Raw genomic sequence first — 15,587 nt, 5'->3', positions numbered from 1 at the left:
GTGGGAATGACATATTGGACCCAGCCCTCCTCCATACAAGCCCAATTGTTAAGGCCCATTTGCCTGAGTTGGACTTAATTGTATAGGCTCATTATAATAGTGAAACTTAAATATTGATTAGAAACAAGTTAATTCTAATTTGATTGACTTTGTTTCAATGTGACACTTTAGAATTAATAGAAGATTATAGGACTTTGGTTTTAAATTTTTTATTTTTATTTTTAGAGAACCATAGTCATTAATTTTTTAAAAATAAATAATAAAAATAGTACTTTTAATTAATAATGAGCTTATTTTAAAAATTATATTCAATCTCCGCCATTGGTTTAACAAGGTCAATAGCTTAGTGGGGCCTCGAGACGCTTGATTCGTCCCCTATGGAAGGTATTCATTAGTTATTTTGACAAGTTTAGATTTTGAAAGATAGATAATTATAGGTCAAAATTCTACTAGACTCACCCCTACGGTGACTACTAGAACTAAATCTATTGATTGTCAAAACCGTGGGTCTAGCTCATAAAATAAGAGATTTTATTTTCTTATTTTGATCGAATATTAGGTTGTTAATAATGGTGTCCATCACTAAATGAGTTTACAACTCTGTTGACCCTCAAATTGGTCAACGACATAGAGTCAGATAAATGATATAAAATGAGATGAAAACAAGAAGAAATTCAAATGGAAAAGTAAACGACACAAACGATTTATAGTGGTTTGGCCCTAACTAGATGGTAGTGACCTACGTCCACTTAGTGTTCTTATTGATGTAGAGTCCCAATACTGTGATCAATGAACTAGGGTTCACGAGTTTCACAAGCCTTGGGAGAATTACAACTTCGATGAATAATCACACTATAATTTTCTCTCAGGATTCAAAGATCAAAAAGTCCCCTCCCTTGAGCCTTTTGATTCGTATTTATAGGCTCAAGAAGGTTACATAGGCCAATGGGCCTTAATTACCATTAAGACTTGCGTATCTAGGTAATAATAGATATTACAATCAATGTATAATTACAGAATTGCATAAATGAAGGAAATAAATGAATGTATGAGACCAGGCTGGTCGTCTGTAATTATGATGCTTGATAAACCAATAATTTTCTGGTCGATGGCCGAGCAGGATACACTCACTAAAAGTCGCCATGTGCCTGCCACGTGTGAACCAATCCTGCCACATCATCGAGGGTCGTTTTTGGGTAAACATTTGCCCCCCAAGTTTATTTTATTGCGACCAGCATAAAGTAAACTTAATCAACAGACCTTTTGTATGTCTTGTCAAATCTGTTAGAGTCGTCCATGCCTTTGTAGTTTCCCAAAAAGTGGTTTGATGGCTATTACGCTTTTCCATGCCTCAAAAAATCATCCCTCATGATGACCTCAGTAACTGTGCTTCAACCAATATAAATAACTCCTCAAATTTGCTTTTTACCTTTTACTTTCTATCTTTCCTCAAGAACTCTGAAGAACGGAGCACCCAGAACCCAGAAGACCCAAACAATTCCAACAATCCACAGAGTTTCTGTCCAGCCACTCAACGTCTCAGAAATTTACACCCATTTTCATCCAAGTAAGCTTCTTGAATTTCTTCGTCTCAAAGATGCCATGCTATGTTTAGTTTCTAGTTTGTTTCGGACTTTGAGTTCTTGAATGTTCTTGAAAAACCGATTTGGGGTAAATGAGTACGAAGATATGAGCACAATAGGATAAGGAAAAAACACTACATGAGGCTTAGGAATTGGTTTGGGAGTTAGGATTATTGATTTAGGGTGTAAAATCGATGTAAAAATTCAATTTTTAAGCACTTAGAAAAAATAGGTTTTTCCTGCCCTTTTACAAAGTCGAAAAGTTTTCTTGAAAAACTTTTCACTTCTGCTTTTTAATCCGTTTTCCAAACTGTTCGCATAGAATTTAGTGTTTTTGTTAGAATTTTGCTGGTCGTATAAAAGCATAACGTTCATACATGAGCAACGTTATTCTAACTTTTCTACTTTCTTGGTCTTTTGGTCGTAGATTCTCATCTCCCTTTCTCTGTTCGCAGATTTTCTTGCACGACCGTGGGGAGGTGAGAGGTCGATCAACGACGACTTGCTCGCGCAGTTACTCAAAGATCAAGAACAGTCGTCGCTGCTAATTCCAGAAATTCCTTTTTCTCATAACCCTTCAAATGGATCTTCGACCATCCCAGCCAACATGGGTCGCGTAAAATCCATTACTCAAAAGAAAAAGAAAACAGCCACTCCTCCTGCCAAACAGCCTGCTCCTCGGGCTAAAAATCCTTCGACCAACCCTCAACCTGAAAACACTTCCCAGCTAGAATTCTAAACAAAAACCCAACCTCGAGACGTCCTTCGACTAGAGGTCGAATGGTACATAGTACCTCCTAGCAACATTACAGCTAGGATGGTAGGGAATTATCTCAAGAAATACAGACTTCCTGGGATAACCCTAATCAAGCCTACAATCGACCAGTGGGAAAACCTGCTTGGGGGCACCTTCAGTGCCTGGTCAAGATATCACATTGAGGCAGGGACAACCTTTCCTCTTCATCCGTTTTTCTAGCGGGTGGCCAACTATTTCGAGGTCGCTCCCTTCCAAATCACCCAAACAGATATAGAGTGCTCTCTGCTCTCTATATCCTATATAGCCATAAGAAGTGGCTTATTCCTACGCCACAGGAGATCAATTATTTGTTTGATCTCAAGTCCAACCCCAATCACAACAACACGGGGTTCTTCCACTTTTACCACTAAGAATTTGCTTGCACTTTCCTGAGTGAGATCACCCATAAGTCCAACGTGGGAAAGTACTTCCAGGAGTACTTTTTAACATCAAACCTGGTCACCAACAATCTAGCCTTCACTGAAGGAGATAAATTATTTACTCACTGGTCGTTCAATTCCCTTTTTCTTTTCTGCACATTCCTTAGAACTTTGGTGTCATTCAGGTCCATGGCGTTGACCAGCTTCTACTCTAGAAATGGAGATACGAGAAGCATCCCTGGCTAGCATGACAAATATTGAAAAAAGCGTCAAAGAGCTGGTCACAGAGAACAATCTAAGGCTGGTTGGCCTTCTGTCACCTCACCAGGACGTGAGGGAATCAACTGCGGGGAGTGCTACCAGTGGAGAAGTTCCCGAGCAGCACCAAGATGTGTCACAACCTCTGAGGAGGAGGACAATGGGAGTGACCATCAGGGAACTCTCCAGCACCCCACGAGCAGCTGTTGCCCCTGCTCCACCAGGAAAGGGCAAGCAAAAGGTTTCTGAACACTCTGAGCCTATTCTTGAATCTTTATATGAGAACGGTACTGACTTCTCACTCTTAGATAGTTTTCCCATTCCCTGACATTTATTTGATGGGGACGGCAACTTTAAATAAACCCCTAATTTAAACTCAGACTTCTTCAAGGTAGTGAGTGAGTGTAGCAGTAGTACAATAAATAATGTAGTGACCAGTAGTTGTAGCTCGGGTATTTTACATGTAATTTATTTGATCTTATTTCCTTGATCTAGTTGGTATATCCATCTATATTGTTTAAGTGTTCGCTTCTATTTTTCAGTCATGTCAGCTGAAGATCTATTCGACCTGTATAGCGAACCTGAACCTATTGCTCCTTCGAGCAAGAAAAAGAGGAGCAGGCAACATCGCGGAGAGAGCAGCAGCAACCCTCCGACAAAAAATACTCGGACCGTGGATCCTCCAATACCAGTTCCTTCCAAGGAAACAACACCTCCTCCAGCTCCCATCGACCAGACATCTCCACCAGCCCCTGTCGACCAGACATGTCCTTCAGCGCCTGTTAACCAACCTCCTCTAGCTCCTGCTGACTAGACACCTCCTGATCAGAAAGGAGAGGCTTTGACAAACATTGTGCTTAGTTCGGCCAAAGATAGGCTAACAAAGCTATCGAGGCACTGACGCAGCCGAGAGGCCATCATCGGTACTGACTCCATGGAAGTCGATCAGATCATTAATCGCGCGTTGAACGAAGTGCTCAACGTAAGTTGTCATTTCATGCTGATCGTTATTTGTTTGTCTTGTCATTTTATTCCCACTAACAGTTTTACCTCCTTGCTGATCGCAGAGAGTTCTGACCATGAGTGCTGGCTAGCGCCGCTTGGGGGCCCTGACTACTCAATACGAGAAGAGGCTTAGCGAGCAACTCAAAGCGTTCGAGGATAGACATGCTGAGGAGCTTAAGATGGCTGAGGTGAAATACACCGAGTAGCTCGAGGCAGCCGAGAAGAAAAATGCTGAGTTGCTCGAATAGAAGACCAAGCTAGCCAAAGAGTTGAAACAGCACCAGGCTACCTTGATGAAAGCCATCGAAACTAAAGAGAAGTACAAGGAGGCTTCTTTGCTTAATTTCAAGGAAGCCTCTAAGCTTCGAGATGATCTGGTCATCAACAGAAAGGAGACTGAGGGGTTGGAGGAATGCATCAAAGAGCTCGAGGAGACCAATGCCAGTAACCTAGAGAGGTACAAGGAAGCCACCTTTAGATGCTTCTATATGTTCTAGAAGCATAACTGCAGGGTTGTCTTCAGCTATCTATTAGAGCGTATGAGGCAGTCTGAGATAAACAGGTATCTGGCTCGCCTTGAAGAGGAGGAGAGAGTGAAAGTTCCAGCCTCCCCCGAAATCCCTTTGGCTACGGGCATCGATGGTGCAGACGAAGAAATTGGGGCCTCCATCGACCAGCAAATTCCTCAAGATCTTCCTGCTTCATAACTCCTTTAGTTTTTTTTATTTAAATTTGTATTTTGGGACACACGAACCTCGGTTCGTAGTGTCAAGACAATATATTTTTTGCTGCACAGGCAGCGATATAGCCTAATAACTCCTAAGAGGTCGCAGTAGTTATCAGGCTATGTCCTATCCACAGAGAGGTAAAATACAAGTAAAAAGAAAGATTAGTAAATTAGAAATAATAAAGTTTGAAATAATGTAACTTTGAAAAAGAATATATATATTTTTAATCATTAAATAAACAAAATCGAGGAATTAGAATCAGAAAGAAAATATGGAAGGCATAAGTTTCATTCATGCAAACATATATATTTTAATAAAATTGATTCATTCTACTCAACTATAATTCTACATCATTAATTATAGTTTGAAAATATATATAATAAAGCTCACCTTAAAATATGTTCTTAATTAAATTATATTAACTTCTAATTTTAAAAACCTATCATACTATATACCTTAGAGCAACAAAATTCCAAAGGCAGAATGCAGTAAAAAGCACATAATATAACAAATATCCTAAATTAAATCAAGAGCCTAAATTACATAAGAAGAGCATGACTAGACTTATGTAAAAGAAACTAATAAATTTAGAATAAAAATTAGAAGAAAATAAATTTAATTGTAACAAAGATATAGAAATGAAGAACAAAATAAACAATCAATATATTAAAAATATAATGTGAAACATGAACTTCACTCTAGCCTTTCCACAAGGGAATTTAGCCTAAAATAGGCATTGTTTTCACTCAAAGAAATGTAAAATAAATGAAAGAAAAATAGGAAAAAGAATGTTTTTCTCTCTAATTATACTCTCCACCTTAATTCCACAATCTGATGATTTTTTTCTCCATTTGGCTCTCTACTTATAATGGAAATATGACCCAAAATGTGTAAAAGCGTGTATAAAATAGTGGGAAATTGGCTACAAAAACTTATGGAAGTGGGGCAAGTGATGTTGGGTCGTGGGGGACAGCCAGGCGATGTGGCAGGAGCTCATAGGTTCGGCTTCAGGCGCGGTAGGAGCATGGGGGACAGCCGCCAGGCAGTGGGACATGTGGCGTCTCTTGGTTGGCTTGTCAGGGAGGCACGTCAGGCGTTAAGTGCGGCAGGCGCGTGTGGCTCAGTTGGAGGCGTGGCAGGCATGCGTCTCGGTTGGAGGTTGGCTTTCTTAAGGTGGGTGGCTGGAAGGAGGCACGTGTCAGCTGCTGGAGGAGCAGCTCGGCTTCGGTGGCTGGGCTCTGTGAATGGAAGGCTTCCATGTGGTAGTGTAGGCACTTGCTAAAAGCTTGGGCCTGGGCTGTTTGGACTCGCCTTTTGGGCCTATGTCACCATCAAAAATGCCACTTTATCATCATTTTTTTCAATTATATTTTCTTTCTTTTTGTTTGTGTCAAAATAAATTTTATTTCCTGAAAATTGAACACAAATTAAATTAAAATTAATATTTTCAAATATAAAATATATAACAATAAATCCATAAAAATATTAATTAAAAATTAATTAATTTTAAACTTTAAGACTAATAAAATGATATTTTTTTAGTACTAATCACAATCCTCAACCAGCTTATTGCTAGTCTCTAGCAATTCAAGCGAAATAATAAATTTCAACATGATATATTTCAGGTCAAAAATTATAAAAGAACTTAAGTATTAACACAAAATGTTAGTAACAAGTCAACAAGAGTTATCAAAATTACTTTGAATAAATCTAGAGTTGTGAGTGTGTGCACCAAACTTGAACCTTCTTACCGCAAACCATAGCACATAAAGCCTTCGAAATTATGCCAAGTAAAAGTCTCAACTCCATTAACCTCTCATGTAATTGAAAATATTTAAAGTTTAAGGGTTTCGCTCATGGAGTTGGAAATAAAGAAGTCAGCACTCATCAAATGGATATATATTTAGGACAAACTTTTAAATAATCATTGAAACGAAGATAGGAAATAAATTATTTGGACAACCACCATAAAGAGTACCACAAAACCAGTTTTTCGGGAATTCTAAGTTAAATAAACAATCTTTACATTTATTTTAAGAGCCATGAAATTAAATAACACACTTTTTTTTTTTTTTGGACACCAGAGACAACATAATTGAAAATGATAGAACTATTGCTCTTGTGTCTTCTTCTTTTTTTCTTTTTTTATATATATATTTTTTCTTTCTCTTTTTCTTTTTTTTTTTCTCGTCTCCTTTTTTTTTATGAAGAACATAATCAAAGGCTCTATAATAAGATTTGTCTATAGAAAATATTATCCCTAAAACACCATCCATTCATACCACAATACTTTTTCCAAATAATTATAACCATTTCTAAGAATCAATAAAAAATTTAAAGTTGTTTTCTCAAGTCTCACCTCTCACAGAAAAAAAAAAAAGAATTCTTCAACATGAGAAATTTCTAAGTAAATATGTGCTAACAACCATCTTACCACAACGTTTTGGTATGTCATTAGGTAACTCTAGATAAACTCTTAGTAATACATGTTATCCAGATTTATGGATAGCGTTTAGATGGATATCCTCGGGGAAGCAGAATTATCAAAGTCTTTCATGGAAAGTGACCAAAGCTCGCGGATGGACAGAAAGGCTTCGCCTCTCCCGTTTAGTGTCCGGCTTACTCTTTCAAGCGAACGCGACACGGAAGCTCGTCAACTCTCCCGGACTCCCGAAGGGATATCCTTCGGGGAACCTCCTTCCAGGAGGATCTCTTCAGGTTGCCTTCGCGGAAACAGTCCCGTGCCACGCACGGAACAAGACCAAGCAGTCGAGTCATGGAGGAGGTATATTTGGAATGATATCCACCTGACACAGGATCCCGCCTGACACGCCCGACAGGTCAAGGCCGCACACATCCCAGCACGCCTAAGGGTACCTTTTCGCCTACTGTTCCGTTGACAACTTGGAAAAGACGGCTGACTTTGTGTATTCCCCATACTTTCACGTAAATATACCCACATAGAGTCGGGTAGCCATGCTACTACAGTAATTGTATCCCCTATTTATGGCTGGTGTAATTAAGACTCAGGTGAGTAGAGAAAAACCCTAATCCAAAACCCTAGCTATAAATACCCCCTCATTTTACGATAGAGGGGACGACGAACAAATTATATAGCAAGAACTCTACTAAAATCTCTCTAGCTTCATCTTCTTCAAGAGAACCCGAGAGAAACACTGTGAGTGTGTGAAGTTCTTGTACACCAGCCATCTTACTGTAATTCTCTACAAGGATAATAACATCGACTCGTGGACTAGGGCTCGTTAACGCTTGAACCACGTAAAAAACCTGTTTGTTTAATTATATTCCTGCACTTCTACAGTTCTTATCTTTTCGTTATTCTGTTTGTATTCGTTTCCGAAAAACTCGGTAAACAATACAGATAACAAAAATTGACTCAAAAGTAACATTTTGCAAGAATAAATAAGTAATTTTAAAAAAAATTGACCGTGAAAATATTAATATGACAAAAATCAAATGAACGTGCATGAATATGCTCACCACCCCCAACCAAAATCTGACAGTGTCCCCAATGTCTCAAAATATAATAAATGTAAAAGAGCAGGGAAAAAGAACACCTAGATAGCGAGCATCGAGTGATAGAGCGAATATTGATTCTCTAAAAATGAAAAAACTGAAAACACAAAATGATAACAAATAAAATGACAAAAGGGAAATAAACTGAAAACAAACCTATGTACAAACAATTTGGAACACTACTTAGACTTGGTAAACCGGTTCCATGAGAGTGACTTCTTCAGGCTGGGTCACCATCTCTATGTAGTGTTTCAGTCGTTGGCCATTTACTTTGAATTCTCTCCCATCAGTTAGGTCTATGACCTCAACAGCACCGTTGGGAAAGACAGATTTCACAACATATGGGCCAGTCCACCTTGATCTCAGCTTGCCAGGGTGGATATGCAGACGAGAGTCATAAAGATGCACTTGTTGGTTTGGCTCAAATTCTTTTCTTAGGAACTACTTGTCATGGGCCACTTTTATTTTAGCCTTATAGATCCTAGAGTTTTCATATGCATCGTTCCTTAACTCCTCAATTTCTGACAATTGAAGCTTACGATTGAGTCCTGCCGCTTTGAGATCAAAATTTTGGCTTTTAACTGTCCAATAAGCTTTGTGTTCCAACTCAATAGGAAGGTGGCAGGCTTTACCATAGAATAGCCTATAAGGAGACATACCAAGCTGAGTTTTGTAAGCCGTGCGGTATGCCTAGAGAGCATCGAGAAGTGATGAGGACCAATCTTTGCGGACAGGATTAACCGTCTTTTCTAAGATTTGCTTAATTTCTTGGTTGGCTAACTCAGCTTGGCCATTTTTGTTGGGTGATAAGGCAATGCAACCTTATGAATTACACCATATTTTTGCATTAAGGTCTCGAAAGAATAGTTGCAAAAATGGGTGCCTTGATCACTTATGATAGTGCGTGGTGTGCCAAACCTAGATAACACATTTTCCTTTAAGAATTTCACAACAGTTGTGTTATCATTATTTTGACAAGACACAACTTCCACCCATTTTGAGACATAGTCTATGGCGAGGAGAATGTAAAGGTAGCCAGAAGAAGGTGGAAATGGTCCCATAAAGTTTATCCCCCAACAATCGAATATTTCTATTACAATAATTAGGTTTAATGGAATCATATGTCGCCGGGACAGAGCACCTAATTTCTGACACCTTTCATATGATCGACATAAATTGTTAGTGTCTTTGAACAAAGTGGGCCAATAAAGACCACACTGTAAGATTTTTGCAGCGGTCTTTTTCATAGAAAAATGACCGCCACAAGCTTCATTATGACAGAAGTTCAAGACACTAAAAATTTCATCATCTGGAATGCAACGTCTCATAATTTGGTCGGGGCAATACTTGAAAAGATATGGATCATCCCAATAGAAGTTATGAACCTCAACCAAAAATTGACGTTTATCTTGTGCACTCCATGTAGTTGGAAGTTCGCCAGTTACTAAGTAATTAACAATATGAGCGTACCATGGCAACTTAGTGACTGCGAAGAGATGTTCATCAGGGAAGTCATCTCGAATGGCTGCACCATCAGCGGAGCCAAAAAATTCAAGACGAGATAAGTGGTCCGCTACAACATTTTCAACTCCTTTCTTGTCCTTTATGGTCAGATCAAATTCCTGTAACAGAAGGATCCACCTAATTAAACGTGCCTTAGCATCCTTTTTGGAAAAGAGGAATTTTAAGGCGGAATGGTTCGTAAAGACTGTGATAGGTAAACCAATCAGGTAGGAACGAAACTTGTCAAGTGTGAATACTACAGCAAGTAACTCTTTTTTAGTAGTAGAATAGTTCATCCGAGCACTATTAAGAGTTCTTCTTGCGTAATAGACAACGAAGGGCTTCCTTTCCCTTCTTTGACCTAAGACGGCCTCTATAGCATAATTTCTAGCATCACACATGACTTCGAACAATAATGTAACACCCTACTACCTTAGAGTCATTACTAAGTGAGTTTAAAATGTCCATTTGACTAGAGAATCAAGCATTTATCTCAAAAGTGTAACTAAACTGTATTGAAATCACATAATTTGAAAATGTAATCATTCATTGAAAATTATAAGTGTTTTACATTAGGGATCCCAAAATATTATTTATAAATATTTACAACTCAAAATATGTTTAAAGTCGACTACACGACAAAATAGGATTCAGTACAACGCATCTCCCAAAAATGCCCCTGGTCGTGGCAGCCAGGCAGATCAGACATGTAGGCATCGCCTCACGCTCTCTGTACTCATGGTTGGTCGATCTTCCCCTTGCCCTTACCTGCACCATAGAGCACCCGTGAGCCGAAGCCTAGCAAGAAAACTCCACACAAATAGGTAACATATGCATATCAATCATCCAACATATAGCAAATCCGCCAACAGGCTAAACACATACGGCCATGCTGTCCCAGGCGCTTTACCAGGCCCTGGGTTCGCGGTCTACACCGTAAGGATATCGTGGGTATCCTTTAGGGTCTTACCCTGGCAACTCGCACTCCGCGTGCTAAACGCTGCTCCCGGCCCCCTTGCCATTCTCGGCCTTCACCATTTCTGGCCCTTGCCGTTCACGGCCATCACCGTTCCCATCTCTTGCCGATCATTCCCATACATGCATACATATCATAACTAAAAAAAACACTTAAACATGTATTAACATAATCAATGGGTTGTGCCCTAGAAATAATCATATAGGGTCATGCCCTGCAACACAACTATGCCAGCGATTTTCTTACCTGTGTCCCGAGCTTCTTGAGCACCAAAATCTCGAGCACGGTCCTCTAACCAGAGCCTCGCTGAAAACCTAGTCACAACACATACATAGCACTCTCATTACTAACCAATTCATAATCATCTCCTGGAACCAATCCCGTGCTCTCGGGACCTCACATTTCCCAACACAAGGTAGCGGAAGCGTCCCCCGAGCCCCCTGAACCAAAATCCTAAAAACACAATTTCCCCTACCCAGAACTTGGCCTAGTGTCGCAGCAAAACCCTATAGGGGCCGCAGCGCCCAGAGTGGTGCCCCCTTCCTGATTCAACCTAGCGCCACGGTGCGGAAGAATACGGTTGTGGCGCTCATACGCGAACCCAGAAAACTGGGTTTTTCCCCAACATTTTCCCTAGCCAAAACTCTTCCAAATCAACCCCAAGGTACTCCCAAGTCCCAAATCAACTTAAAACTCCAAATAGACAGTAAGGCAACTCAGAAACAACAACAAGAAGCTCAAATACCCTATCAAACCCATAAATCACCTTGTGATTTAAAACTTTATCAAACTTAAACCACAAACCAGAAAACTTAAATCATTTCAGAACATAAACCTTAGAAATGCATGGAATTCTTACCTTAAACAAGAATTCGACCTTGAGCTTCCTCCAATTCCAACTCCAAGCTAAACCCCTTTGATTCCCAAGCTGAATTCTCACAATAACAAGCCACAAATCCAGCTTTCAACTTTCATTCTCAAACTGTCAAAAACATGCTTGGAAACTTAAAGAAAATAGGGATGAAACCTTACCTCTATGTTAAACACACCCTTGAACTGATTCCTCTAGCCAGAGCAGGTAAAATTCTTCAATTCCTTAGTCTAAAATCCTCAAGATTCTTCAAGCTCTCAACTATCAAGGAGAGGGAAAGAGAGAACCGAATGTGAGAGAGAGAGAGAGAGAATTGGTTCCTTTTTTCTTTCTTCTATTTTTGGCTAAGTGTTTCTAGTGTTTCCCCAGCCCATAACTGAGTATATCCATTTGCCCAAAATGACTCAGTTACCCCTTAAGCTAACCTAAATCCTCATATAACACCAAGGGCGATTTAGTCTTTTAACATCCTGCTAAGTCCTCGAGTATGCCTAAAATCCTCGTTTAATCCCGACACGTCTAAACCATTACTGAAGTACTAACTGCTACTCAATAATTCCCGAACACTTTATAATATTCCTAAAATTCCCCTAAGCTCCTCCCGAGTCAGGTATTTAACCCCGTTGTGACTTTCTAGCTAAACAGCTCTCTAGGACCATCTCGGATCGTGCACCACAACTATATCACCACTCACATGTGGTACCAATCCCAATACACATAAATATAACATTTATGCCCCCAACGAGCTAAAATTACAAATATTCCCCTAACAGCCAAATGGGGTCCACATGCATATTTAATCACTTAAACATGCACTTCTAATCACATATTCATTAAATTCACATATTACTACAATATATCAATTATTTCCCTCCATGCACGCTAATCAAGGCCGCAAGCCTTATTAGCAAATTTGGGTCGCTACAGGTAAGTTCCAATCTGGTGGCTGAATGATAGGGGCAGAAGTGAGTTTTGCAACGAGCGTTCGAAAAGATTCCTCACACTCAGGTGTCCAACTGAACACAACATCTTTTGCTAGGAGGTTTGACAAAAGGCGAGCAATTGTCGAGAAATTTTGTATGAACCTCCTATAGAATCCTGCATGCCCAAGAAAAGATCGAATGTCTTTAACAGTCTTAGGGGTGGGCAGCTTTGATATGAGTTCAATCTTTGATTGATCAACCTCAATTCCTCATTCCGACATGACATGCCCCAAGACTATGCCTGATGGCACCATGAAATGACACTTTTCCCAGTTGAGTACCAAGCCTTTCTCTTTGCAACATTTAAGCACAGATTCTAAATTGGGAAGGCTTGATTCAAAAGGATCTCCAAAGACTGTCAAATCATCCATGAATACTTCCATACATTTTTCGATTATATCACTAAATATGCTCATCATGCATCGCTGGAAAGTGGCTGGAGCATTGCACAGGCCAAATGGCATACGCCGGAAGGCAAAAGTACCAAAAGGACAAGTGAATGTGGTTCTATCCTGATCTTCTAAGGCAATCTCTATTTGATAATACCCTGAATAACCATTGAGAAAACTATTGAATGGATGACCTACCACACATTCCAATATTTGATCGATGAATGGAAGTGGAAAATGGTCTTTGCAGGTGGCTGCATTTAATTTTCTATAATTAATGTACATGCGCCACCCAGTTGTGACCTTGGTAGGCACAAGTTCCCCTTTTTCATTTTGTACCACTATTACCCCTGATTTCTTGGGAACAGCCTGAGTTGGGCTAACCCATTTACTGTCAGCAACAGGATAGATTATGCCAGAATCAAGAAGTTTCAAGACTTCAGTCTCAACTGCTTCCTTCATCGTTGGGTTCAATCTTCTTTGAGGGTCACGATGTGGTATAGCCCCATCTTCCAATTAAATGTGATGGGAACAAACTAAAGGACTAATACCTTTGATGTCAGTTATCGTCCATCCTAATGCATCTCTTTGTTCTTGCAACCCATTGATGAGTTAGTGCTCTTCTATGGCATTGATCTTGGAGGATATTATGACAAGAAAAGTGTTGTCAACTCCCAGGAAAACATGCTTAAAACCCTCAGGAAGTTGTGCCAAATTTGGTTGAGGAGCTTGTTCAATGGAGGGTTTTGGTGTTTCACGATCTTGAGGGAGTTCCTCAAAGATTGTATTCCAAAACATGGTTCTTCTAGCCTGTGAGTGTTTGAAGATTTCAGGGTTTATTTTAGACTCATCAAGCTCGGAACTTTCTGAAATTTGGAAGAGGTGATTAAAATGATTAGATGTGTATTTCGCTTTGACCTCTTCCGAAATAATTGTATCGATCAGATATGATTGGAAACACTCATCGTTGTCAGGTGGTTGTTTGCCGATGTGGAAAACATTCACTTCTAGAGTCGTGTTCCCGAAAGATATTTTCATGAGACCATTCCTACAATTAATGAGTGGATTTTCTGTTGTTAGGAAAGGTCTACCGAGAATGATGGGAATTTTGGACTCTATACTCACTTCAGATTGAGTGTCCAAGACGAGAAAATCAACAGGGCAATAGAATTTTTCAATTTGAATCAGAACGTATTCTACTACTCCCTGAGGTTTCTTAACTGATCGATCAGCCAGTTGTACCACCACATATGTGGGCTTGAGTTCTCCTAGACCTAATTGCAAGTATATTGAATATGGCATGAGATTTACACTTACTCCTAAGTCTAGAAGAGCTTGACCAAATTCTTGTTCCCCAATTTGGCAGGAGATTGTGGGATAGCCAGGATCTTTGTACTTAGGCGGTGTCTTGCAGTCAATTACCACGCTAGCTTGTTCTGTCAAGAATGCATTTTTCTTGACACGGTGCTTTCTTTTAATGGTGCACAAATCCTTGATAACCTTGGCATAATCCGGCACTTGTTTGATCACATGCAACAATGGCAAGTTGATCTTCACTTGTGTTAAAGGTCTAGGATTTCACCATGATTTTCCAGTACCTTTCCAGTGGATTTCAAAGCTTGAGGAACGGGTGCCTTTACTGGAATGGTTATTGGCACATCATCATCTAGAGCGGGCATTGACGTACTCGTTGTCTTAGTTAACGGTGAAACTGTACTTTGACCACTTCGAGTAGAGATGGCATTAACCTCTTTGAAATTTGTATCTGGAGAGGAGGAGGTTTGTGCCATGTGTTACCCTTTTTGATGGATTAGAGGTTGAGCGGGAAGTCTACCATGCTCTTGAATTGCCAAAGTAGTGTTTAGCTTTGTCATTTGGATTTTCATGTCTTTCATTTCCTCTACCATTTGTGTGAAACAAGATTTGAGCTCTTGAGTTGAGGCTATTTGTGTTTGCGCAAGCATTTGCAAAGTATTCTCAAGAGAATTACTTGACTGCATGTTATTTTGAGGAGCAATGTATGCTTTTGGCGGTTGTTGCTGCTCAGGCCTCCATTGGCTCCCAGGTGCTTGGTTTGAATCCTTCTAGCTGAAATTTGGATGGTTGCGCCAATCGGGATTGTAAGTGTTTGAGAAAGGGTTATAAGGCTTCTTGTAATCCCCTAAAGCATTGCATTCTTCCTCATTTCCTCCTCTTAGCTCACCAAGAGCTGGACAATTCTTACGGTTGATGTTCCACCCCTCCACAGATGAAGCATGGATCCCGTGTCTCTACCTTTGCAGCCATGTGGATTCCTCTACCTTCTTGAGATTTGAAAGCCTTGAATTGTTGTCTCAATGATTCAATTTGGCTTTTGACATTGTCTTCTTCCCTTAATTGGTAGATTCCAGTTGATCGTGGCTTGTCCATAAGACTCAGTCCATTCCATGTGTAGGACTTTTTAGTGAGATTGTCGAGGTACTCAAAAGCTTCATCGGGATCTTTTTGAAGGAATTCTCCATTGCACATCATTTGTACGAATTGTCTTTGTCCGGTTGTGAGACCGTCATAGAAACAGCTGATTTGATGACAGCTTTCA

At 39.8% G+C, this 15,587-nt stretch overlaps 1 protein-coding gene across 1 annotated transcript; it reads left to right on the top strand.

Moving 5' to 3' along the window:
- The first annotated feature begins 3,177 nt into the window (after window positions 1-3,177).
- Window positions 3,178-3,831, top strand: LOC133779570 (allergen Asp f 7 homolog). The gene is made up of 2 exons (XM_062219519.1): window positions 3,178-3,304; window positions 3,560-3,831. The coding sequence occupies exons 1-2, from the start codon at window positions 3,178-3,180 to the stop codon at window positions 3,829-3,831; spliced, it is 399 nt and encodes a 132-aa protein (XP_062075503.1).
- Window positions 3,832-15,587: the final 11,756 nt, after the last annotated feature.

This window comes from Humulus lupulus, chromosome 5 (assembly GCF_963169125.1).
Source record: "Humulus lupulus chromosome 5, drHumLupu1.1, whole genome shotgun sequence".
Lineage (NCBI taxonomy): Eukaryota > Viridiplantae > Streptophyta > Magnoliopsida > Rosales > Cannabaceae > Humulus > Humulus lupulus.
This window is presented reverse-complemented; position numbering and strand designations above follow the sequence as displayed.